The 26,762-nt window shown below is 37.9% G+C and overlaps 1 protein-coding gene across 1 annotated transcript; it reads right to left on the bottom strand.

The window, feature by feature from the left end:
* Positions 1 to 1,447: 1,447 nt before the first annotated feature.
* Positions 1,448 to 25,139, bottom strand: LOC150081058 (U20-hexatoxin-Hi1a-like). The gene is made up of 6 exons (XM_090381114.1): positions 24,994 to 25,139; positions 23,762 to 23,795; positions 22,260 to 22,490; positions 17,163 to 17,273; positions 6,097 to 6,228; positions 1,448 to 1,485 (listed from the first exon to the last, which is right to left on the bottom strand). The coding sequence occupies exons 1-6, from the start codon at positions 25,015 to 25,017 to the stop codon at positions 1,463 to 1,465; spliced, it is 555 nt and encodes a 184-aa protein (XP_090237240.1). The 5' UTR covers positions 25,018 to 25,139; the 3' UTR covers positions 1,448 to 1,462.
* Between the last annotated feature and the right edge of the window lie 1,623 nt (positions 25,140 to 26,762).

Raw genomic sequence — 26,762 nt, forward strand, 5'->3', positions numbered from 1 at the left:
TCAATGTGCAATATAGATTTATATTTACCCCATTTATCCAAAACCTCAGAAATTCTGAAATCTAATAGAAAACATGAAGTTCAAAATAACTGAGGCGTTTTTAATGGAAAAGCTAGAATTAAAATTAATGCTATTATTCTGACCGGACACTGGTATTACCTTTCTACAGCATAACAGCCCAAATGGTCAGGAATAATAGCTAATATGCGTTTTTACAACTGTTCAACCCAAGTGAATCAGCGGATATACAATTTAAATGTAAAAAGCATCTAAATAAGCTGTGTCATTCGGATGTTGATCCGTCGGAATCACGAACCCTAACCGGAGCTGAGTGCAAGTACAATTACATCGTGTGATAACACCAAATCCGGTAATGTTCTTGTCTCCATTTCGTAAATTCCCCCATGAGATCGTCTCAGAGTATAAACAGAAAGTTTAATTATTATTTATTTAATGTGCGCCACGATAATACTCCTGCACTAGCCTGCAGTGTTGGAATTCATGCTACTGTTGCCATACCTTAGTCCTACCGTCAACATGGAATTGGACCAGGCAACCTTTTTACATTCCTCAAATGTGTGGTGTCGGTGTTGCTGTGTCCATTGTACTCGTAGCGACTTGCTTTTAGCTGAGAAGGATGGAACCTGGTTAGGTCATCTGGTGCTATAACCAATCTGTAACAGGGTGCAACAAATTGTATGTTTTGAAGTTTCCCTTTGCACACCGCCGCTAATTCAAATTAAGGGATGGGCGTTGCAGGCGACTTGCTAAATGTGCCTTGAACCTGAAAGAAGTCGTAAAACATTTTGTTAGAGGAAAGACTGAAAAAAATTATATATAAATAAATATCTTTAAATATATTTTTAAGCATCATTTCTGTACGTAGCCAACTACTTAAGTAGCTATATATTGGCATCCTTAAGTGCACCTCATATTGTGAACAACTTCACAACCAGTTGCCATGATATTGCTCCACCTGGAATAAGTGACGCTTCACCATAGGAGAAGACTATCGTTACTTATTCTCAGTGGATACCATCACCCATACGGCACCGTTTCGGAGCTTATTGGCTCCACAGTGGGTGGGCAGGTATCCTGGTGTTGCAATGAGAAAACCCAGTTGCGAAGTATAACTGCACAATATGAGAGATGCCTGATGGTGTGGGGTAATTTAGATTACAGCGTAGTTTAAAGCTAATGCCTCAGGTTACGAAAGCGGGGGGGATTTACTGTTAGATTACAAATTGTTTACCACTCACGTGATACCGATTCGAAATTTAAAATGGTGCAGACTCTCAAATCAATCACCTACTTGTGTACTGGTCAAAATGTTGAGGCCTTACCAAGAATCCTGCAGGCTGATTTGATCTGTTGGCTTAAGAGAGAAATGTTGTTGTAGTCTGCTACAGCCACATCTAAGGCATTGAGTCCTGCCCAGGGTCTTGCCGATGCATGCGCTTCTTTACCTTGATAATATAATCGGACCTGCGTAAGAAAGAAAAACATAATTATGACAGCGCTGATTACGTTCTAACAAAATTTTTGACATTTGATTGTTTAATGGATCTGTTTATGTAGCTTGAGCCCCTTATCAAGCTCTAGATGTTTATAAATAGTATTCTTATGTGGTAACATCGATAGTGACAACACTTGATCTTTTCTTGCCTACTCTACCAAGACTTTCGGCAACAAATTAGTAATTTTCCGAATACGATTTAATTGCAAACAAGGAAACGTTTGAAATCTAGTAAGAATTTGCCAAAAGAAATGTTTAAGAGATGGCGCCACCCAACTGTCTTCTGTTAACTGTCAGAATATCTGCCTTAACTCAATGCAATATCTTATGATATAGTTACCTGCTTCGAACTGAACTTATAATTGATTAACGTTCATGGTTTTACTCTACTTCGTACAGAATCAATTATAATTGACTATACTCGTGTGTTTCCATTCTTTATGCGATTCTGCATCAACGCGACTAAGTCTTCTGTTTCGCCATGTGTCTCTCAATTTCTTCCTGGCTACGCCTCCTGATTTTATTTATTTATTGCTGGTACCACTGGTTTGAGCTCCCATTGGTACGGGATCTGCTGTTATCCACTGGAACTGATTTTTCCTTTACTATATGCAGGATTCTTGCTTGTCACTTCCTTTTGACAGTACGCGTATGGTTGTGGCCCTCCTCTTAGAGGCCAGACGGGCAGTAGTCTTCGTGGTGATCGCCGCTTTCTAGTAGCTGAATAGCCGGAAACAACAAAACACATGACATACTTCGCAGACTTAACACCATACACATTTCTGGATGTTTAGCAGAGGTCTGTATGTACGCATCACAGTGTACTATGGCGGAATTGAACTAAAGTTTAGGTGCCACCCTGAATAAGACAGAGCACATGGTCAGTTTATTCATTCGTTGCTGCTCCCACCATATCGATTTCATTGCTGTTTTTATGCATCAAAATGCTGACAGGATCGAAATTTTGGCAATTTATAATTGGTTAGGACGCCAGTCAATCACCATGTCATTACTTATAATGGGTACATTTATTATAACACTTCACACGGACACAAAAATATTTTTTTTGACCCTTCTGTAGCTGGAAAATCATGACGAAAACGTGGCAGTATTTCCAGTTTGGCATTACTGTCTCTTATTACTGTTAAATTAACATCGAAACCATGAAGAACAATCTCCAAGCTGTTTAAGTCACGAATTTTGTGATTCGGGTCCAGTGCCTGTACATTCGTGGCTCGTGCATTTATACCAGCAGGGAATTATTGGCTTAAAGTTAACGGACCAGCAGGACGCCGCAACCGAAGGTCAGAAATGATGGCAGGGTGCAAAAAATCTAAGGACTTGATGGTGATCGGGTCACGTGCATAAAGCAGACATTGCTTTGACTGTCACGGTGTATAGATCCTATATTAGGGTAACACCAAGCTGCACAGTTATTACCAGCATTATCAGTGAACCCTAGAATAACATTTTTGATTCATCCCCCAGTCCAAGGTCACGATCATTTCAAACCATTACGTAATTTGATTCAACATCTTTATCGTTTACCTAAACATGACTTTAAAAAAGTCGTTTCCTTTGCGGGCTATTTCCAGGAAGAGATAACCACAAATTAATACTGCATTTTTGTTAACAGCGTCACGTTCTGGAACTTTGCCAGTCTTTTCTTCACGTGCATAGTTCTTGTCTTAATTTTGATGCTTTAACAAAAGTAATAATTGCGGCGTAACAATATATTCATTTGTAGTTATATCGTAATCGTTGACCTTTTACTACAATTTTCCAAAGAGCTGCAATATCACATAAGCAACTACTGTGTACATTTACATTTACTACGTTTGCCCCTTCCCCACTACCGCTGCAATTTGTAGCCCAACTTGTTGCCAAAGAAATCTCAGAGATGATGAAAAAAAAAGGACACCGAAAAATTCTTAAAAATAGGGCGATGTATCATACATTGAAACTATTCAAATCATTGGAAAGTGAAGCATAGACGTTCACTTTTGCAACTTTTAATTAGTAAATCTTACATTATTGCAATTTTTATGCATTACTTTATTCTCCACTGTTAAGTTCTGCTTAAGTTTTAAGTTTCCAAATCGTACATCATCATCTAAAATGGCTAATACATTGTGCCTTTAACAACTTGACACCAATTTTGTAGCTTACTGACTTTTCGTACTGGAAACAACTGTTCTGGTCGTGATTCAGTTTATTAAATGCATAGCAGATTCGTATTTTTAACTGATTCTCTACAATTTAAAAGTGTTACCAGCTGATAAACAACTACAACAGTTTTTCCATGGTTATGCCTAATCCAAGGGTGTCAAATTCATTAGTATTATTTACTGTTAGTGCTGTTATTTTCATATAGGTTTAATATTTTGTATCCTGTGAAAGTTGATAAAACTTTATGGAGGGGACGCCCTACAAACGTCAGAGGATGATCAGTGTGACAAGCCTACTCTAATTTGGACATTAGGCCAACTAACTTATTGGAACACTATCACAACCTTAACGCCGATATCCCAGTCTACTGTACGATTAGAACGATCCTCAAGATCAAAAATTAAGCGCAGTAAAGTTTACGAATTTTATTTGATTTCGAATAAGAGTTGAAATAACCCGCCATTCCCCACTGCAATTGTATAATGTTCACTATAGATAATACTGAAGCTAAACTGATTGGGTTCTATATCAGCTCATTTGCTAGATTTCCTATGGTATACGAGATCAAAAACATTTCGTTATATTTTAAATTAGGAGTTAACAGCTAGTATGTTCCAGCAGCGAAGTTCCACGTCCTCTGGGATGATGGCATTAAATTCTCTAGTTCGCTACCGACTTTATCCAGTTACAATTAAGAAAATTAGAAACCTTTATTTAATATCTAACAGAGCAACCATTTTTCTGAATGCTCGTGATATGGATTGCAGTAAGTGTCTGGAGTCCAGCTCAAGATTCGACCATTGTTCTGTCACGATATTTGTCAGCTGTTGTATTGTGGTCGATAGAGAATTGCGAAACTGAATTGCCATTTCCAACGTATCCCACACTTTAAAATTCGATTCATATCTAGAGATAGACATAGAAAATCTTGCTTCCACCATTTAGATAGTTTTTGCATGATGGATAGTTGCGTTGTCATCTTGAAAGAATCCAACATAATCCGGGTAAAAACGAAGGATATCAGAGCGAAGTTGGTCCGATGCAACAAAGATATTGCAAGTAACATGCCCTAACGGTAGGAGCGTGCCCATCGTACCAACAGATTGTATCGTATATTATATCACCACCATGTGATTAAGTGGCAGACACGAGACAGCCTGGATGCATAGGTTCACGCCATACTCTCGCCCTACCATTGGTTCAAAAAAAAAAAAAAAGTGTAAATAGAGACTCGCCAGACCACCCTTTTTCCCCCCATAGTTCTACAGCTCAATCTAGGCGCTGGCAGCACCACTACATTCGAATCTTTCGATTTTTTTACAGAAAAAAACAAAGCGGCTTTCTGATAGGCACACGACTATTAAATTCAAATCCAGGAGTACGATTGGAAATGGGCCTTAATTTGCTAAATTAAATTTTACAGTTATTTTCTGCGACTGACGCATAAATTCACTCACAATTCGTGATTTCTAGTCCTTGGAGTACCAACTTTTTGCCGCATTCCATGCCTTCCTTCTCTTTTTCGTCTTCTACTGAATTGTATACTTTTCAGATGGTAACTTTACCTATCAAATATTTGTTTCTTTTTCTTAATTGTGGCTGCTGCCAATCGTGCTCCAACAATAACACACCTTTTTGAAAATTTGAAAGATCACATCCTTTTGCCATGATTTTACTAAGAAGCTCCCGGGAAATACAGCATTTCTCTGATATCAAAGAATTTGTGATCATATCATGTGATAACTTATATGTGCATATCGTACGATTACTATCTGCTAACGCAAATATCAAAAATGTTTAATTTTTTGGCTGGTGAGTGCAGTTCTGCTTAATGCGTGTATCAAGTGATCTTTCATCAGCCCACTAATATTCAGTACTCTTTATAAAGGTTTGATTTTTTGTTCTTAATCGCTTTTAATATAATAATTTTATTTCATGGTTAATTCTATAACGATATTAGAATTGCTGTTTATACCTTCACATGACAGTTGATTATTTTTACTTGAGTTAAAAATTGACTTTAGAGAAGTAGAAAAAATATAATAGAGGGGATTTAAATGTACATAATGGATGTACATCCCAGTAACTTTTAATTGGAGTTAATGTTAAAATTTAAACATTCATCTACACAAACTTTCTTTTTGTGTTTTAGTGTATATTGTCTTTATTCACGCTAGTCTTCCTGTTACCAGTGGAATGTCATTGTATATCAAAGCTCGTTGTGTGTAGTCTAGTAGGTGCTGTATAAACACAGCTTGTCAGTTTTAGAACAAAAAAACTAATTTTATACTTTTATTAACAGAGAATAAAAAGTTTCGTTATAAAAATCATAACGAAACATCGAGACGTACATAGGAGAAAATAAACTAACAATACCACAAATGTGGGTATTTAAGGACAGGACACATCACCTCGAGCAGGAGCAGTGGTATTCTGGCCTGTTACTTCGTCCACACACCAGCAATGTCCTGTGGAACCCCAGCACTGCTTACGCGAATATTTTCCGTCCTCTTCACAGGATGGAAGGAAAGCACCAACTCGGGCTATTAGTAAATAAAACAAAGAGTGAAAACACATTCGAAAGTGTAGTACCCCTGACATAATACAAACATAATGAAAATAGCATTAGTACCAAACAAAGCAACACTTCACGTCCAATCGTGCTAATGAGAGATCATTAGCACGATTGGACATAGTGTTCAATCTGTCCAATCATACTAATCATTGGACAGAATGAATGTTTATTAACTTCCGAAGTATGTGATACCGTTCCATGGTATCAGACTTCGGTAATCTGAACAGTGAAGTGCTCATAAAATTCTCACTGTGAGCGCTAATTTAGTTTACTAAAGTGGTCTGGGCAGGGATGATGAGATGTGTGCCAGCATTTCAACCTTGGGGGAGGGGATGGGAAAGCACGGTTCACCTAATCTTAGAGCAATTTCATGACCGGCTGTATGAATCATATATCCTTGTACTTTTATTATTGCCCCATGGAGTGGGTAAGATGTACTATATCTTACCCACTCCACAGTAAGATGTACTATATCTTAGGTAAGATGTAGTACATCTTACCTAAGTATAGGGAATAAGTATAAAACTCTGGTGTTCAAAGAAAGTGCATCATCCCTTAAAATTGTAATCGTGTTTCGAATAACGTAAGTAAATGGCAGTATTTGTTACAGATTGCATCAGATAAGATTCACACGCATATGTGATGACGTAATATTGCATTAACTGTTACTTTCAGCTATATAAGCACGGTCTGCAAGGGTTGTAGTCATTTCTTGACTGTCAGGATGGTGAGTTACGTGCAGTTGACGCCACGAAGCAAGAGCGCTATTGTTGCTTTACCTGAGGAAGGATGTTCTTCCCGTCATATTGCTTATAGAGTGTCTTGTAATCAATCGACAGGGAGTATATTTCTTTCTGAACTCAAGAATACTCGTTCTGCTGATAGGAAAAATGGAACCGGATGCTAACGAGTCTCTACGCCAAAACAGGACTGCGTTTTACAGCGCTTATGCCTTAAAAACGGCAAAGATTCTTCGTCTGAGCTGAAAAGAGAATGGGAAGAACATACAGGAGTCGTAGCAAGTGCAGTAACAGTCAGAAGACGCCTCTTCAAAAATGGACTTGAAGCCCGTCGTCTTAAGAAGCCCCTCCTCACACAGAAAATGAAAAAGGCTCGAGTAATTTGGTGTAAGGAGCATGTCAAATGGACCCCCGAGCAGTGGAAGTCAGTTATTTTCTCGGATGAGAAGAAATTCAACCTGTGTGGCTCTGATGGGAAACAAACGATTCGCCGTAAACTTGAAGAATACCATCCAGACTGTATGGTGCCTTACAGTGAAATTCCCTACCAGCCAAATGATATGGGGGTGCATTTCGTATCACCTGCAGTTTATAAAAAGGTCCCGTAAATGCCAATGGATACCTGGCTATGTTGGAAGGCAAACTGCTGCCAACTATTAGAGATCATTTCAACCTACCAAGTAATTGCATCTTTCAGGACGACTCTGCTCCTTGTCATCGAGCGAAAAGTGTAAGTAGGCACTTCTGTAGTTACTTTAGCTTCATTTCTGCATTAGAGGTAGAAATCATCATTTGACAGTAATGTGCTTACTTTTGTTACTGGTGAAAAAAATGGTTGCAAGAACGGTCCATTACAACTCTTAGCTGGCCAGGAAACAGCCCGGACCTGAATGCTATAGAGAACTGTTGGCATCGTGCGGGGCGCCTCCGTAGCGAGGTGGGCAGGAGCAGCAGTGCGTAGCATACGCTTCTTGATTATACCGGGGTTCGAGCCCGTGACCACCAAATACGGAGGATGCGGAAAGGTCAGGGAATGACCACCGCATATCCCCGGAGCAATATGGCCTTAGTTGCTAATGCTCCTAAAAACCAAAACAGCATCGTGTGGAATCTGCTGTTGCCAGAAAGAAACCAAAGACCCTTCGTGAACTTCATAATTCGTGTTTGAAAGCAAGAACTATCAGTTGATTATCTTCAGAAATGGATCTTGTCAATGCCTTTACGGTGTGCTACTGTCATCAGGGCCAGAGGCGGTTCAACTAAATCTTAGTTTGCACCTGGTGAAAAGTTCACCAGGTGCAAACTAAGATTTAGTTTAAAGTGATAAACTGAGGGCTTCTGATAATATTTCAGCCATAATTGTCGTGTTGTATAAAGGTTACAAATGCTCATTTTGGAATATTTAGAGAGCACCTGTCAAATTTTACATATATCTTTGCCTTAACTATTAATAAATATCTTTTGTTTATATTTCTACTTGTGATGCTATTCTTTAATGTAACATAGCCATCGCGAAAAAGGGTTAGAAATGTGAAATTCCTAGGTGATGCACTTTCATCGAACACCAGTGTATATATAGGCTGGGGAAGTAAAAGTTGTAGGATACATAAATCGCGGAGTGTTTTACTAAGTATGGGGTGAGAATGTTAATTGAAGTAGTGATTATAATGGAATCGCAAATAAGAATGTCCTAAGGGGTAGGGATAGAATTCTGGGTGACCCCATCGAAGGCAGATTAGCGGGACGCATTGATATAAGGGAGAATTCATCCTTGAAAGAGTGGCGATAGACGCTAAACTGTACGGGGGCTGAACGACATGCACGGAGAGATCGGTCACTGTTCTTTGGGGGAGCGTACTGAATGAAAAAAAGTAGAAAGAGTGTCCATGGAGAATGAGACCATTGCGAAGGGGACGAACAGTTATGGATATTAAGGAAACAGCCAAAAAAGGGTACTATAAATGAATAGAATGAAAACCATGGGTTGAGTGTCCTGTTCGAATTACAAGGATGACCGGTGCTATAGGCGTGATCAATGGAAGTAAGAATTAGTGGGGGCGATGGCAAGGAAGTTTCTGGAAACTAGAGAAAAAAATATACTGTCCTCGTCCATGAACATATGAGACGTCCAATGAGGACGGGGAGCCTTAAAAAGTAGAAAGCCAGCAACCGAATGAGGGGAAGGACGATGTAGGAAGGAGAGGAGTGATTGGTCAGAAAGTGAAGTTAGAGAAACAAAGGAAAATGCGAGAAAAGAGGGAGAACGAGGAGAGAGGGCGAAGAGAAAGAAAAAAAAGGTGCGCGTCCGAAGTAAGGAGAGTGGATGAGGTGTGCAGTGGGTAAGGTTAGGAAAGGAGCCATGAGAGAGTGGGGTTAGTTCAGGAAAAGGATGCGAATAGAAATGTTGCAGCGAAAGCAGAGTAAGGAAGAAAGCAGAGAAAGGGATCGAAATAAGAATAGAAGGCAATGAAGAGACCGATCAGTTCTACTCAAGCAAAGAAGAGTGATTCGGAATGGAAGGGAGACAGTCCGGTAATTCTAAACAACTACTTGAAAGACTGCAGGACATAAGCACCCCGAAGGAGGAAGCCCATCGAGGTAAAGGAAGGAAGTATAACAAGGACAGAGAATTTAAGTTTTTTTGTTGATTATAAAAGGAAAGAATTATAGCGTGTGAAAACTTGATGGGTCGTCCATACCTGAAATTTATATTGGACAAGTAATATGTAAATGTAACCAGCAGATTTTAAAAACAAAAGAACGTTCTTGCTAAGTAATAATAGTGAGAAGTTGAAGGCTCAGTAAGCCATCGATGAACTAAAAGCATTGGTAATTATTAGAGTCCGTAATGCTTTATCATAACTAGAGAATATTAACAACAGTGAGAACGCCATGTCTCCTATTAACAACAGTGAGAACGCTACATAAGTAATATGTATAAGCACTTTAGGCACCTAACATACACTGGTGTGCAAAACTTAAGGATCAACAATATTTCTAAAGGTTACAACTACGAAATCTTTACTTAAGGTACTCTTTACTGATGAGAGTAGATTCAGTCTCAGCAGTGATTCTGGACGTTAGCACCCCGCAAACATCGCTGAAAGGGATCGATATGGCGGTCGAGGTGTTCTCGTCTGGGGAGGCGTTATCTTGGATGGACGTAAACAACTCCAGATACTGGAAGACGGCACTGTAACCGGTGCACGATACTGTACTGAAGCAATCCGTCCCCATGTGCGTTTATTCCAAGGTGCCCTTGGCTCCGAGTTCGTGTTCATGGATAATAACAACACGCCCCATCGTACTGCAGCTGTTGATATGCTTCTGAAAAGTGAGCACATTGTTCGTATGGATTGGTCTGCCCGTTTATACCGATATAAATCGCATCGAACACATATGGGACGCTCTGGGGAGACGCCTAGCGGCACGTCCACATCAACCAGAAAATGTTCACCAGCTGAAGATGGCGCTGACAGAGGAATGGACGATGTTACCATAACTTATCAACAACATTGTTCAAAATATGGACAGGCGGTGCAAAGCCTTCATCGACATTAGGGGTGGCCATGTCTCCTACTGAGGACCACCTCTTCCCTTTGTCCCATCTTTGGCAGTGATGCATCTGTAGCATGGCAGCCAGTGCTATGTTGTCATTTTTGAATAAATGACCTCTGTACCGTTTTGTTTCCGTTGTTGTCAGTGTTGTTTCCTTCATCATTTCTGTATTCACGAGGTTCCTTTGGTATGCTTTTCCCATATCCAGGCCACTCCTAGGAGAAGCTACATGTGAAAACCTGATTGGTCCTTAAGTTTTGCACACCAGTGCAAATTTAAGAGATTGGAAGGATTGTAATTCCAGGCTATATTTGTAGATATCGAAGTTTATAAATTTACATATGAATGTGTAGGTATCTTATTTATTAATTACCTGTGTAAAGAGGTGAAAGGAAAAGTATAAGAAATTGAAGCCTTATCTTTTATCCTAGAGCAGCCATGTGCACATATAGAAGAAGCAATATAAGAAGTAATTATACTTTAATGTGTACATGAAAGTCAATTAGATGTTGTATTATATGAAATTCCTTAAAAGTGAAAATTAAATCTGTATTTTTGTTTACTTTACCCAATTATTTCTATTATTCTAGAGAAAACAGCCTAAACAATGATACTATCTTGGATGGGAAAGTAAGCAAGAAAACCTCAGAACTGAGATCTCCTGATCTAAGTAGGCAGTCAGGTGCTAGTGGGCTTTGGGAGGTTGAGGCGCCAGCTGGATATACAATACAAATATATGTATGTCACAACTACCTATAGAGTCCCAAAGAAGACTTGGTATATTAAGTAGGCCCAAAATTATGTTTATAAAAGCTCCTCATAAATAATAAACCAAGGTCCCAGAAGTGAAGATCATTCTGCAAATAAATGTTATACACAAATGTATAACACCCTTAAACAACCAAGGTGATTGCTTTTTAATAAAAAAGCAAAAATAAACAGCAAATGTAAAGCAGAATGCAAATGCCACGAAAGGAAAAGTGGCCTCCTTCGATTCATTTATATTCTGACGGTGTTCTCGCGTGCATTCAATTACTTTAGGACAGGGGTTGCCAACTTAATTGGTGAGGCGATCTACTTTTTTCTTCAAAATGTGCCGCGATCTACCAACTCGAGAATTTCATTGCACATGGTTAAAAAAACTTAATCAACACATATTGGAAAATGTTTATAAATTTTAAAATTAAATACAATTCAGAATTCTTATTTTAAATTAATACGTATAAATTTTTAATTTATGTGAAGTTTGCCTTCATGTCATCTGCCAAGCTTTCAAAATCTGGGATGTACTATGATAATGCCAACCGTAAAGAATCTTCTGTATGCAAGTCCGTAAGAGTAGAGCTTGTTTCAAATACGAAAAGGCGGATTGACATAAATGTGAAATCAAAACAGGAATTTAAAAGTTCACTGTATGTTTTTACTTTTGGATACTTTTCTCGGCAAACATTTCCAAAAGCTTCTGATGACCTGGCTTTTAGGAAGATATCGTTTAGCAATGTAATAATTTCATTTTCAAGTGATATTTTCTCCATGTTTTTTTCTGCAATTTGTTTCGTATCTAAGTCGACATTAAATGGATAAGAAATATATTGAACCATGTCTTCCATTGTTTTAAAATCGCTGAATCAGATTTTAAAATTTTTGAATCTGGTTTCAAAATCATCCACAACTTTCTCAATTTCAAAAACATATTTCTCGCTATTTAATTCAAAAACAGGATATTTTTGCAAATGGTCTTGCATATCTGCAAAATGATCGAATATTTTTCTTTGAGATCCTTAGCCATTGCCAAAAATTGATATTTATATGCAGAAATACTACTAATCTTACCCACATTTTTATTATCTGGTAAAATCTGCCAAAAAAAAAAAAAAAGCCAGATCACACAACCACTCCGTATCTTGTAGCTGCTGATAGTCACCTCCCCTTTGATCAACAAATGTTTTAATTTCATTCAGCAAATTTCGAAATCTCTGTAGAAACAGACTCCGACTCAGCCACCTCACATCTGTGTGTAATATCAGATCTGGTTCATTTTCATCGAGTTACATTTTGAAAAGTCTCCTTTGATGAGATTGTCCTCTGATGGAATTCACGATTTTGAAAGCTATGTCCATAACACTTTTTAGTATTCTAATCTTTGGCTGGCTAACGCTTGTTGGTGGATGATACAGTGGTAATTCAAAAATTCTGGGAATTCTTCATCCTTTTGGCACAATGCGATGAACCTGTCATTGCCTTGGCTCTATCTGTTGTTATTGATACGAGCTTAAATAGTGGTAATTTAATTTTTTCAATAAAATTTGAGTGCGTTAAATATATCAAGGCCTCTATAGTTCTTTCATTTAACGAAACCATACACAGCAGTTGTTCTCGAGTGGCAGAATCAAAATCCATACGAACAAAAATGAGCAATTCAGCTGTATCACTGACGCCTATAGATTCATTCAGTTGTAAAGAAAAGACCAAACAAACAATTAGCAATATGAGCACGCAATTGTTCGCTCACATTTTTACTCATTTTTAGGATGCATGGCATCACAGTATTTCGAGATAATTGCCGATCTTTAAGGGCACTTTTAATTTCATTTTTGTTCTTAAAATTTTCAAAAAGAGAATCTGTTATTTCTAAAAATGCCTCTTTGGTGAATTAAACATCAGAAAATGGTTTGCATTCTTTTGCAAGAAGTTGACTCACTTAAAATGATGCTACAGTTACTACTGTAGAATGTAAGTTAGTTGTCACGCAGAAATTGTTATGCGAGTAATCTGGATTTAAATTATTTTAATTTATTTTTTCTAAGGTCACTATTAGGCGGAAAATCCGATTAGTATTTACGATGGAGTGCGTTGAAGTGCCTTTCTAAATTTCCTTTTTTGGGTATAGCCACGGAAGCATTGCATATCAACTCCACAACGTAATTGCGTGAATTTTCACTAGACATGCCTGGCGGCTGCGTGCGCGGTGACAAGAGTAGTCACGTGGTTCAACGGATAATCGTATGCAGTGGGGCACATAATAATAATAACAACAACATTTAGATTGACTAATCTATTTTTTATATATATTTAAATATTCGTGATCGACCGAAATTAAAGCCTCGATCGACTTGTTGGCCACCCCTGCCCTATTCAATGTAGGCAAGCTACCTCTTGATTTACTTCTAAATTCTTCACAAATTGGGCAATCATACATGATCCCAAGTCTCGAAGAGCACAAGGGATATGTTTCCAGACCTAGATCACATAGCTTAGATTTTAATGAGCCATGTCCCGTTAGCAAATAAGACACTTCCATAGTTGAGTAAAACTACTCAGTCTTCTTACCTGTATTAAAACTTGCTCTTTGAATAAATAGTCCAGTAACATATCCAGTATTACTTGTGCTCCAACGATTCTGCCATATTTCGTTTATCTTTAACCGTATATTCTTTTCCTCAATTTTCCTATCTATCAAAATTGTCATTCGTAATACCCAAAAATGATATCTGCATTCCCTTTCTCAAAAAATAGCTGAATGCTCTAAACGCTATATACAAATCTAACGGAAGGGTGCCAGCAATTACCTGCATTGCATGCGTGGAGACGGTTCTACATACTCTTAATATTGTTAGCAACATGGATCTCTGAATTGAGTTAATCTTATTCCTAAATTTAATTACATTAATTCTCTTTAACCAGAGAAGCAGCATATGATACTATAGGTAAGAATATAACTTTATAATATAACCCAATGACCCTTTTACCGAGTCCCCAGTCCTTTCTAGTAATCCTTACAATAGAAGTAGTAAATTTTTAACCTTGCCACTCGGATATTCAAGATATGCCACAAACGACATTATCATCTATAATAATACCAAGGCGCTTGACCTTAGAGACCAAAAGGTATCTGCTTGTTATCAAGTTTCCCTTTAGTCAACATCATGACCGTCTTAGTAGAAGGTATACTAAGTTTATTATCTGTAGCCCAACTGGCCAAACTATCCACAACCATCTTAATTTTACCCTCGATGTCTCTCCTGGATTTTCCTTACACACAACACCATATCATCCGCATACGCGGTTTTATGACAATCAAGTGTATCATCATGCAGCCACATTAAGTACCAGATTCCAGAAGACTGGTCCTAACACTGTTAGGACCAGTCTTCTGGAATCTGGTCGATCCCTGTTAATCTCAATAAATGAAGAGGGCCAAGACATTTGTAATTAGTTTATATTATAACTAACAAGATCATGTATTGTATCGTTTGTCGAGCTTTTCCTTTTAAAACCAAATTGATGTGGAAAATTTAAATTCTTGGCCCAAAAAAAAATGCATGGTGGATTATCCACCATCGCAAACACACGCGCACTTGCATACTACCACGTCAGTAGTTTCCGGACACAGCAAGGAAATACCGAACTGTCTCAGCATGTACGCACTCATAACCACAACCTCTCAGTTGATGCCGCAATAACCATTATCAAATTAAATTCAAATTATAAACTCCTACACGAAACCCTCGTAATAGAACGGTACCGTCCCAACACCGATCTTGACGTATTAAACACAACTTCCGGTTTCCTTGTCTTCCATTTGGAATCTCACGCGAATTAAATTACCACGTGTCCAGCAAAACATTTCGGGATTTTTAAGATCCACAGCAACCTTCTGTTCTTTATTTTAACGCCAACTGAAGATAAATCTATCGAAAGTCCGTCGTTCACGACTATTGGCCTTATTCCTTTTTTAATTTTAAGATATTTTATTTATACAGTATTGTAATTGACAACTAGAGGATGATGTGGTGCACCTTCCCCTCCTCTGGGTTAGGTTTTTTAAATTACGCTTTCTTAATCACGATTCTTAACTTCCGATTTTAGTTTCAAAGATTTCCCACACCACTGTTTCATAATTCATTTCATAAAAATAACGGATTATTGAGGTTGAATAGTCTTTTATTTAAGCGTTTTAAACAATCCTATTCCTTGGAATGAATAACATTTTTTTAACCAAATTACGTATACACGGCTCATTGATTAAGTTTAAGTGTAAATATAATTTGTTTTATGATTGTTTATTTTATCGTAAAATAGTTACTTTTTGAACATTAAAATTGCAGATATTAGAGATATATTTAATGGAAGAAATTATTTAATCAAATATACAGAGCTAAAAATAGAACAATTTATTCTCCCGTGTAAATAAATTTGACATGAATATACGATAATGAGTAATACGAAACTATTTAGAACAAAATTGATAGTCTAATTACTCTTGGATTTTAGAGAACAGAATAGGTCAATAATTGAATTCAAAAATATCGACCATGTTTAGGTTGTATTTCACATCATAAAATACTGGACTCAGAAGAAAAGTTTCTTCTAAGAGAGGCAAAGACAACTTGTATTGAAGATTGAATCTGAAATAGGAACGCGTCAAAAAACAGGTTGTAGGGTTTCACGCGCATCAGCAACATAGGCCATATATTTCTGTAAATTGCGGTCTGTCGTCGATTTGTTGGACGAAAAAGCAGAGTTTCCGGGAGAAAAAACCATGCTACCCTCGCCTGAGACCGACTAATTCAGCTACCTTGTGAAAAAGGCCCATAAATTCCTCCCGTCATCGACGAGATTCGAACTCGGGCCTTTTCCACACGGTGTGGAGGACGGCTATGCTGCCAACTGCTATCCTCTACTTCAAGACATAAGTTAGAGCAGCGGGAGAATCAAAACTGGACTAAATTAAAAGTATGGGTATCGCAGAGATTACAAAAGCATTGTAATATTTGTGATTGAATTTTATTTGCTTCCTTTGTTTCAAGAAATAGATTTGATTATGTTTGACTGTCTGACAGATCTTGATAGGAGACCAAGCGTTAACACCAATAATCAACAGGCAAAATGAGTGGCTTCAAAAGGAGATTAAGAAGCTGAAAAGCTTTACGATCGATGTCATTGATGTGAACATGGATGACGATCGCGATGCATTATAACACCAAGATCTTTTGAATTGATGAACAGTTCTGGTGTATTCCTAAACCACGTAATAATTCTTTAATAGAAGATATTTGCCTTTGTGGGCAGCTCAGAGTTCCAGTAAAGATCGCAATGCTAAAAAAGAACCCCACTGACAGCTCTTCAGCGATGAGATCTTGATTCAATCGGCAGCCGGATGAAAATTCTAAGACGTGCTTCGTAGATGTGTTATCTTTATATTTTTGCTTTCCGTTTACAAGAATTTGTTAAAAGTAGCAATGGTAATTACACTGCTTAGTAATTAGCTTCAATTACTAAAATTTTCCCTTTACTTCATTCCTTTTATTATAGAAAATTACAAAGTATTTGAATAAACGATGAAATTTTACAAGGGGGGAACCCAAGTGTTTTCCTTTCTCAGAGTTGGTGGTAAATGCATACGTGCTTCAGGGGGAAAAAAAAACGGTAACTTACAGTATTCGAATAAATGCTTTATTAAGAGAGTTGCAGTTTTCAGGCCTGTTTACGTAATCAGTGCTACTTTGATCACCTTATATTTAGCTAAACTATACAAAAAAAAAAAAAAAAAACACAACTTTGGTTAAACAATCTAAATTTCATTATTATTCTCTGTACTTACGACAAACCCTTTCGTCGGAACCATCTCCGCAGTCATCATCGTCATCACAGACCCACGTCATTGGGATGCATCGTGTGTTATCACATTTGTAATGACTACTTTCGCACTTACCTAAAATCAAAGGAAACTGAAGTTAAATATTAAATTGTGCATAATATGTACACAGGCACACATACAAGCAGACCAATTACAATCGGTCTGCTTGTGAAGTGGCAATCAACAGTTGGGCAAGATTCCCAAAACGGAGAATTATGGTTTAAGAAAGTAAAATTGCTTATTTAAGCATTTCGAATAGATCATCCTTTGCGATCCACCATGTGTAGCAAAAGAGAAAAAATAACTATGAATACAAATATTTATTTGCAATGTGTTACATAAGCTAGAGGGATTTATTGAGCTGTTATCAGATCCAGACAATTTGGTTTTGGCTTTCTTTGCTATTTAACCATGATTGATTGTGACACCAGTAATTTGCAGGACTTCAGATGCCACCGTCGCACTTAACAAAGATTATTACTTATTCTCAGATGGACACCACCAACCAGACGTCACCGTTCGAAGCTGGTTGGCTTCATCATCGATGGGTGGGCAGGTACCCACCGATAATAAAACGATGCATGCATACTATCTGGGTAGTAGAAATGCATTACCCATGCTTAACAGCCTTTTCCTACTCTGACATTTGGTCAAGAAATATTTAGATTCTTTCGCTAGAAAACTGCGAAATTGAATTGCCCTTTCCAACATATCCCAGAAATTCTCCGTTGGATTCAGACTGGAAGGATGAGGCGACCAAGGCAGACGATAGAAATCGTAGATGTTCCAAATTCACTCAAATACGTTTTTTCACGCTTCATAGTTGCGTTGTTTTGAAAGAATCAATCGCAATCCGAGTAAAAACGAAGCATTGTATGGTGAAGATAGACATACGACAATGATCCTCATTGAAGGTAACAACAAAGCATATCCAATACCTTGATATCACTTCCCGCCACTTGAACGTTGAGTGGTGGACACGAGGCAGTCTGGAGTATGAGATGAAGTTCACGCCACATTTTCACTCTACCATTGGTGTAAAAAATTGAAAATTGGGTCAGACCAAATGATCCTTTTCCACTGTGCTTCTCCCACAATATAGTTCGATTGGAAATGGCCTTTGTCTGAAGTGATCATTTTCTGCACACTGGACGTTCTATTCTGATGTGCATTTGGAATACAAACTTTGACTCGTTTCTTCCTCTCACAGCCTCATTCTCCTTTGGTCTTCCACTGATTGTATACGTTTTGAGATGTAGTTTCGACACACGAGTGATTTCCTATGTTTTCTCAATTAGGACTTCTGCTGAACATGCTCCAATAATACCTTTCTGAAAATCGTAAAGTTCGCCTGTCTTTCCCCAATATCGGATTACTAAGAAGCCGCAGGAAAGTGTACTGCATTTATTTGATATAAATAAAAAACTTATGATCGTATTATGTGATAACTTATTTGCATAACATGCTCTAATCTGTTGACTCTGATTACAAGAAGCTTCTAATATTTTGGCCGGTGAATATACAATATGTATTGGCACCAGTTTATTTACCATTTAGATAGTATATGACGTAGCAGGATTTTGCCCATCAAAAACAAGTCACCAATCATAATTTGAGCGCGAACATTTGAAAATCGGACAAATAACGAAAAATAAGATTCTTTCATAAGTTAGTCTCCTTTGTTCAAGTCATTCTGAAGGAGTATCTCTGAACTTTAACAAGCATTCTTCGGACAGAAATTATCGATGAACGCTACCATACGTCAATAGAAAGGTGCCCGCAAGGAGGGGCGTCGTTTGTGCTACTCTTTGCAGCTGGTTGTTGGGTTTTTTGGCCAAATTGCGCCTATTCCTATGGAGAGCCACTGTACCACTCTTTGCAGAACATAGCAATCTTCCCCTCCGTTTTAGAAGGAAAACCGCAAATTCGTCACTTATACAGATAATATGAACTTTTCATTATTTCATCAAAAAGGTAATGCAATGAAGCAAGAACTCCTTTCGATAAATAAGTTATCAGAAATTTTTACAAATGAAGGGATAAAAAACAAATTTCGGAAATACCTTTGACTACATATTGGATTAATCCTGAATGAAAAGACCGCACAATTAGCCTTTGATTAACAGCAAATTCCAAAATAATATTAGTACCATATTTGTGAATGGCGTCTTAGTCCAAAAAGTAAAACTTCAGGTGGAGCAGGTCTCAAATGGCATTAAAGACCATTTTTCCTTATTTCGAGTAGATAAGAGAAAAAAAGAAATAAAATACGCCGCGCTTTGGATCATAAGACGAACTCACTGGCATAAGAAATTCCGATCTCATGAAGCGATATTTATTTTAAAAAAAGTGTTGAACCTAACACGTTGTGCATCAGAAATCTTGTCATAGGCCCCTGCAAGCATTACACTTGCGGCCTGCAACACTGGCTCAATAGAATCGAAGCTAAGCCTTTCACCATTTCAAGGGCTACAGCAATGTGGAGGTCATCATATCGAAAAACATCTTGCAGTTGCCCAAGTTCTAACTGGATACACTGAAAATAAAATACTGGATGGCAAAGCTTAAGACCGAACCACAGATGTGTTATAGGAGAAGTATTCAAAAGTGCTTTTACTCAAACTGTCTGCAGATTTTTTTTTTTTTTTTTGTCCATTCGGCGAACACAACGTTTAATAAACTCAACGGTTATCCCGAAAATCCTGCAGAAGTAAGGCAGGTAAGGCAGAAGCAAGTAAGTAATAGGAAAGAAGTTATCGAAAATCTTGACAAAGGGATGAAATAGAAGATCATGCCCAAGGCCAGAATGAATACTTCTCTTTCAACTCATTGCTAATTGTTAGAGGAGAAATTATTGTATAAATTTTACAATATATCTTGTAAATAATTAAGATGTTTATCTTCGACATAATCAATGTTTTCATATTAAATAATTTCCATCTGTTGAGTGTTGAACTTCTAACTGTAGTTCTAATGGAAAGGCTGTAAATTGAGTGTTTCATAAGTTAAATCACGGCACAATTTTTAATGGTGCCGTGATTTTAATGTGTTCAGTATAAAGCATGTGCACATTTCATCCCAGGGGCTCACATCTGGTGAGTATGAGCTTGGCACACCCAGGGTCCTGAGCTGAATGAAACACACACAATTCACGAGGGGCTTAAACCTCCTACATGCTATCTTCTTTAACAACTGGAGCGCCGATCATTGCAACAGGCTATTGCCTGCGCGAGACGTCTTTTGAGCAGAGATACCACATTGGGAGATAGAACGACACTCTCTACAGATGATATTTGTACCTCTCTCAATCTGTGTTTAACGGGGGGGGGGTGATCATGTTCAATAACTCTGTTGCTCCAAATACAGGGCACAGCTATAGGCCTGTTAGTCCTATTGTGGCGAATATCGCCATGGAGGAACTTTAGTCAGATTTTCTTGAACTTACCTATTCCTATCACTCTGGTGTCGTTATGTTAATGATATTTTTGCATTTGTACCGCGGGGATCAGAATCTGGGCTGCTGCAATATCTCAATTCCTTGTCGCCCGTCATTCAGTTTACAATTGAACAAGAAATTGATAATACTCTTCCTTTTTTTGGATGTGTTAGTCCAACACGTGGATTCCCGTTTAGTAACGTTTGTTTTTAGGAAGACAATTTACCAACTATGGCTCTGCGCACGCGCACGCCTCTGGTCATTTACGTAGCACTGCTCGTACTTTATTCTTCCACGCTTGAGCGCGCTCTAGTTCGACTGGTGACAGGCAATTGGAGATTTCTAAAATTAGGGCGGAACTTTCCAATTGTGGCTATCCACCTCATGTTCTAGATAGATGCGAGCTTCAGGCTCACGAATTGGTTATGAAATTTAACCCGTCTCGCGTCAATCAATTTATCTCTACCGCCTATATCCCCTATTATTCGGGCATATCGGGACGTCTTGTTAGGATTTTTCGTCTCCATCATATATGATGCGTGCAACTTCCGGGGGGGGGGGGAATTACAATCTATTTCTAAGATGAAAACCTGTTCCTTCTTTCCTACGGAGTTGTTCCGTATACTGTAGTAGGTGTCCGGATTGTGGGGAGTGTTATGTAGGCGAGTCTGGCAGAAGATTGAAAGATCGGGTTTCTGAACATGAGGTGCTCTGCGAACCGCTAATTTTGAAAGCTCTGCAGTCGCCGAACATTATTGGGTTAGCAGCACAATCTTGAACCCCAACGGGATATTGAAATCGTCAGCGCTCATGGCTTGAAGCACTAGACATAGCCACCAATAATAGTACTATGAATCGCACGAAGGGAGTACACTTACACCCTATTATAGAATGTACTGTATTGCAGTGCGATGAGCGCTGCCGATCAACACGTGTACGTAATTCTGCTTTACCGACACCAGACTGTGATACATGATCATGTTCAGCTGACTTGTACTATTGTAACCATCAATATATACTGAAGTACACCATTCAACAACTAGCTGATGAAGAGGCACTTCGCTTCGAAAGCTTCTATTATATTATATTTTATCTTATTGTATAATAACGCTTTTATCTTATTTCTGTTTTATCTTATTTATATTTAATGTAATAAATATATTTTAACCAGTTAGTCGGTCGTCGCAAGAAACTTGGATGATATAATGCAACCCCGACGCACAAGGCCTTGTTTCCTAAAAAAAAAAACCTGCCCACTGACTATGAGACTATTTTAATAACTGATAACAAACTAAATTGGTGTCCAGGCCAAATCAAGGTCGATGGAAGAGAATAATGTAATGCTAAACTTGGTTGTTTTTTATATATATTCATGACTGATTCTTGTATACAGGCCCATTGTAATTATAAAAACTTTATTTTTAATCTAAATATTATTTCGTTTATGTTAGCCCAAATTAAAATAACCTGCTAACCCCACAGTTTCTCGAGCTGTGGGGAAAACTTTGCTCAACTTTGGCATCCTGCAACAAAGAAGTACACAGTACAAAATTCCACACAAACAGTACACTGTGTGGAATTGTAATGAATTTAATAAAGAGCAAGATCAAAAATTAAACTTTTACCTGGGTTAGTAGCTCTGTGCAAATGTAGGAAGCACTCGCAAGCTTTGATTTCAATGGATGGGCTTTTGATTATATCGCCATCTTTTTCCCAACACTGACAAAAGCGTCGTCCATTTTGTGATGGAGGGTGACACTGAAGACCCTTATAATCGCCATTTTCGTCACACTCAGGTACTAGATTAATACCTGCAGCGTTATTTTCCAGTTCCCTCTCACGATGTGCAGGGCATCCTATAATAAAAGAAAGAAAGTAGTAACGATGTTGTTAATCCAAGTGAATTCCTTATTAATTATGAACCTAACTTATTCCAACAGTCGATTTATGTATGGGTTCCTAAGAAGTGTCCCGTTATGCTAATACCGAAATTCTTTCGAAAACCATCTAGTTAGATGGTTTTCGACCACCTAACCTAAAAGAAGACACCCCCCACACCTCTAGACGTAACTGAGCAGGATAATTTATCAGGATTCAGGATAATAATCTTGGAAAATCTGTTTATATCTCCCAACATTTTTATCATCCCTCATTAATTCGATATTATCCGAACACAAGAGGCAGCAATGCGAATTAAATGACGCACGTGTAGTTTTGGAACGTAGATCTGTATGCCAAATAGAAGACATTTTACACAATACACCTTTACTTTTTTACCGATGTGTATTCAGTGAGACGTCCCTACGTACAATTTCTTTATGCTAAAATGCACCAGTAAAAAACATGTTCAATAAAATTTATTTACTGAAGATATTTCAACACGATCTGAATTTTGAAATTGAAAAAATAAATGAACTTTAAGAAAAAGTGTTTACATTAAAAGTATTTAAAAATGAAAATCTAAAAACCTTCATTTCTTATTATTCGGTCATCTAAAGAAGGAATGGAATATTTGCTGCATTAGTGTGTCGTGGGGGGAGGGGTTCTGTGCGTGCACAACGAATGCTATAATTGAGAAATTATAGCATTTTTGGTAGGGTAAAATGATGCTCAATTAACATACTTCAATACTGCTTCCAATATAACTATGCTGCTCGACAAAATTAACAGAACAAAAAAATGTTTTCATAAATATTTTGATACGAACAGTGTCATCGAAGTCGAATATTTGATATTATAGGCAACCTGGAATGCAAATTAAGGGTATTCAATAGCAATCGATCCTACCCTACAGAGCCGCATATTATGGAAATTATTCATACCTATAAAATACAGAGGTTGCGACCACATTGCTTCATTCCTTTATTTATTTTTTGAATTGCTGAGTGTGATAGCCTCATCTCCAGTACCCAGGATGGTAAGTCATCGTTGTTTAGATGATTCTTTCAGATGGCGGTCACTTTAAGCTGGGCAACCTCAGGCGGAGATTGCACGTTGGCTTAATGTGCAACCTCCGCCCGAAGAGGTTGCACATCAGATTTCCTCCCACTAATAGATAATTATGGCAAGTGATTTTCATATCTTAAAGATATAAAATAATACTCAAAAGTATATCCAGAATGCTTACCTGAATCTGCATATATCTGCACAATCAGTAAGACCTAGAAACAAAAAGTAAAAATAATTAAATCTTTCAGTGCTTTATAAATTTTAATAAACTGAGGTAAGAAAAGGCATTATGATTGTTTGTCTTCCTATCTGTGGATATTTATATCTAAAACTGTTCGTAGGATACCGGGATTGGGGGAGAAATCAACGACATAAGCGCTACCTTTAGTATACTTATTCGCGGAACATGCGATTTTTTTTTTCTCCCCTTTTCAGTAATTTATTTCTTCGCTTGGAAGTGATCATTATAGGTGGGAGGATGCCATTTTCTTAGAATTGGGAAGTTTAAATGTAATGCGGGAAAAACCAGGAATCTTACTCTATTGGCTGCCTAGAATCCCCATTAAAGAGGCGTTAAAGAATTCGTTCTGACTAGGTTCGAACTCAGACTTAGGATAAACAGACGTCCCTTTTTTCACAAATTTGGGCCTATTGTCCCAGCCTTCCGGGAAAACTTGCGGGGACTATCTTTGCGTGGTTTTTAAGTAGTTCTAGTTTTCTCATCTAATTGTTCTAAGTTAAAAATATAATTTTCTTAATTTAGCAGGGTAGTTGACATTATTGTCATAATTAAAGCAACAAGTACTTTTACACACAACATCATTGCCCTCGTGGGTAGCACAGTTGGTAGGATCACAGTCTTCTCCAAACCGGGTGGAAAAGACGATGGTTCGAGTCCCGTCGATGACACGAGTAATTTATGGAACTTTTTCACAACGTGGCTGAGTTAGTCGGCCTCAAGAGAGGGCAGCATGGTTTCTCCCGGAAATTCGGGTTTTTCATCCAGCAAACAGCAAACTAACCACAGAACACACACAATTTACGGAGAAATATGGCCTTAGTCGTGATGCTCCAAAACCCAACAACAACAACATACTATCATTCTTAATGCATTGGAAGAGATGTCAGGCGTAACTTACAGTAATCTCTGATACGGCCTGCAATGCAGGGATGAATAAACAAATTGTTTGTACTCTAGGATGGCAACGTAGAGAATTTACAAGAGAAAGTTGCTCTACTCTGCATACGATCACTTAGCTACAGTAGTACCCGTAAAAAATAAACCGTATTCATTAACCGTAGGTCGTGTAAACAGATTACGTCGTATTGTACTATAACAAGGACAGCCGTTCTGAAATGCATGTCCTTCATCAGCAATAAGATTATTTGAAATAAATGAGAAATACTTACCAGGATGCTACATACAACCCTCATATTTGCTAAGCCTCTTAGTGACCTCCGTCTGTGAATCAATACAAAACTGTATTCTATCGACTGTTGTCCCTTTGAACTGAAAGACGCCAAGTGTAAAAGCTCTCTAACGATGTCCTTTTTATATTCTTTTCATATCTCGAAGGTGACTTTTCAAAACAAAAACTTGTTTAATCAATTTCTCGAAACCACTTCCTCTGTTCGTGAGAATTGCAATGACTTATTGGAATAGCACATTTTGCTTATTATCGCGTTTCCATGTAAGAACTTTCAATAAGTTCCATGTAAGAACTTCCAGACTTTATAAACAATAATACCTTTTCAAGGTGTTATTGATTATAAAGTCTGGGTACCGAAACATAATCTACTAATTCAAGATAGTTTAATGATTATGTAATAGGCGAAACCCACAGTTCGTTTTCATCGCCTCTTACTATCGCTTGTTTAATCTCGTTAGAAATGCCAACGTAAATTCTATTTATCAAGGCTGTGTTTTGAATAGGCAGAAAAAAACCAGACTGAGTTCATCAAACAAAATATCCAGTGCTTCAGTTACAACACGATATGTGGATAGCCTATTTGATATGTATGAAAAAAAATATATTAATAATAACTGCGGATTTCTATTGGCCCAATTTTAATAAAATTTGGGAAGAATACACCTGAAAGAGCTAAATATAAAATTTTATGAAATTCGATCCACCAGGCGACGAGTTTCATGCAGATGGACGGACGGATAGACACACAGATATGTGGATGAAGATTATTATCATTAGGTATATGGTGCAAGGAAGCCTGAGGCTTATGCTGCACCAGCAAAAAAAAAAAAAAAAAAAAATCTGTATCATCCCGAGAGAGAGAGAGAGAGTCAAAAGTAGAAGGGAATCACCAAAAAAGAGAAGAATGATGATGATATCCAGCTCTGAACCCTGGGTGTGCCAAGCCCATACTCGCCAGATATGAGCCCCTGGTGAATACAATAACTATTTCGATAACTACTGTTGCAGAAAATCGACCTCAGAACACACGCAATTTACAGACAGTGCACACAGAGAAGCGTGGCCTTAGTCACTGATGCTACTAAAACCCAATAACTACTGTCGCATCCATTTAAGCAAGTAGGTTAAAGATTACCCAAAAACATAGTCTTTTGCAGATCAAGATTCAGGATGGGGAATGGAAGTATAATCTTCTGATGTTTTTTCAGACAAAGGCTAGCGAAGTTCTGCTTTATGGGGATAGCCATGTCTTAAACTTGACCACAAACAATGGAAGATCAATTTACAGCCCCACAAGCCTTTAATTACATTACGAAAAGAAATGCGCGCGGTTGATAAGCACGATGCAAGGCACCATGTTTATTTTTTGCTGGATGAAAACCCGAGTTTTCTAGGAAAGAACCTTGCTCTCCATCCCTGAAACCGACTAACTCAGTCACGGAATGAAAAAAAGCTCATAAAAGTTCCTCGCTTCATTGACGGGTTTCGAAACCAGAACTTTTCTACCCAATGATAAGGTTAATGGTTAGGATAATTAACTCGGATGCACGCCTGAGTTAATTATCCTAACTTTGAAGTACAGAAAAGGAACTTTCAAGGTTTGGGAGTAGGGAGTATTTTTCTTTGATTGTCGAATATTTCTGTTTGCCACCTAATATGAAGAGTCCAAGCCAAAGCCACAAGAAACAATCCCAGATAGAGACAGCACCTGTGCCACAGTTTACAATTGGGACCACGCACTCACAAACC

Source organism: Mastigoproctus giganteus, chromosome 9 (assembly GCF_048544385.1).
Source record: "Mastigoproctus giganteus isolate SK-2022 chromosome 9, ASM4854438v1, whole genome shotgun sequence".
Lineage (NCBI taxonomy): Eukaryota > Metazoa > Arthropoda > Arachnida > Uropygi > Thelyphonidae > Mastigoproctus > Mastigoproctus giganteus.

Excerpts from the sequence above, each read along its gene's own strand:
- LOC150081058 (XM_090381114.1), bottom strand. The coding sequence starts at position 25,017 with ATGAGGGTTGTATGTAGCATCCTG. Across the intron at positions 6,229-17,162 it reads TTCCGACGAAAGGGTTTGTC|CCCGAGTTGGTGCTTTCCTT; the intron begins GTAAGTACAGAG and ends ATTTACTAATAG. Across the intron at positions 1,486-6,096 it reads TACCACTGCTCCTGCTCGAG|GTCCGATTATATTATCAAGG; the intron begins GTGATGTGTCCT and ends TTTCTTACGCAG.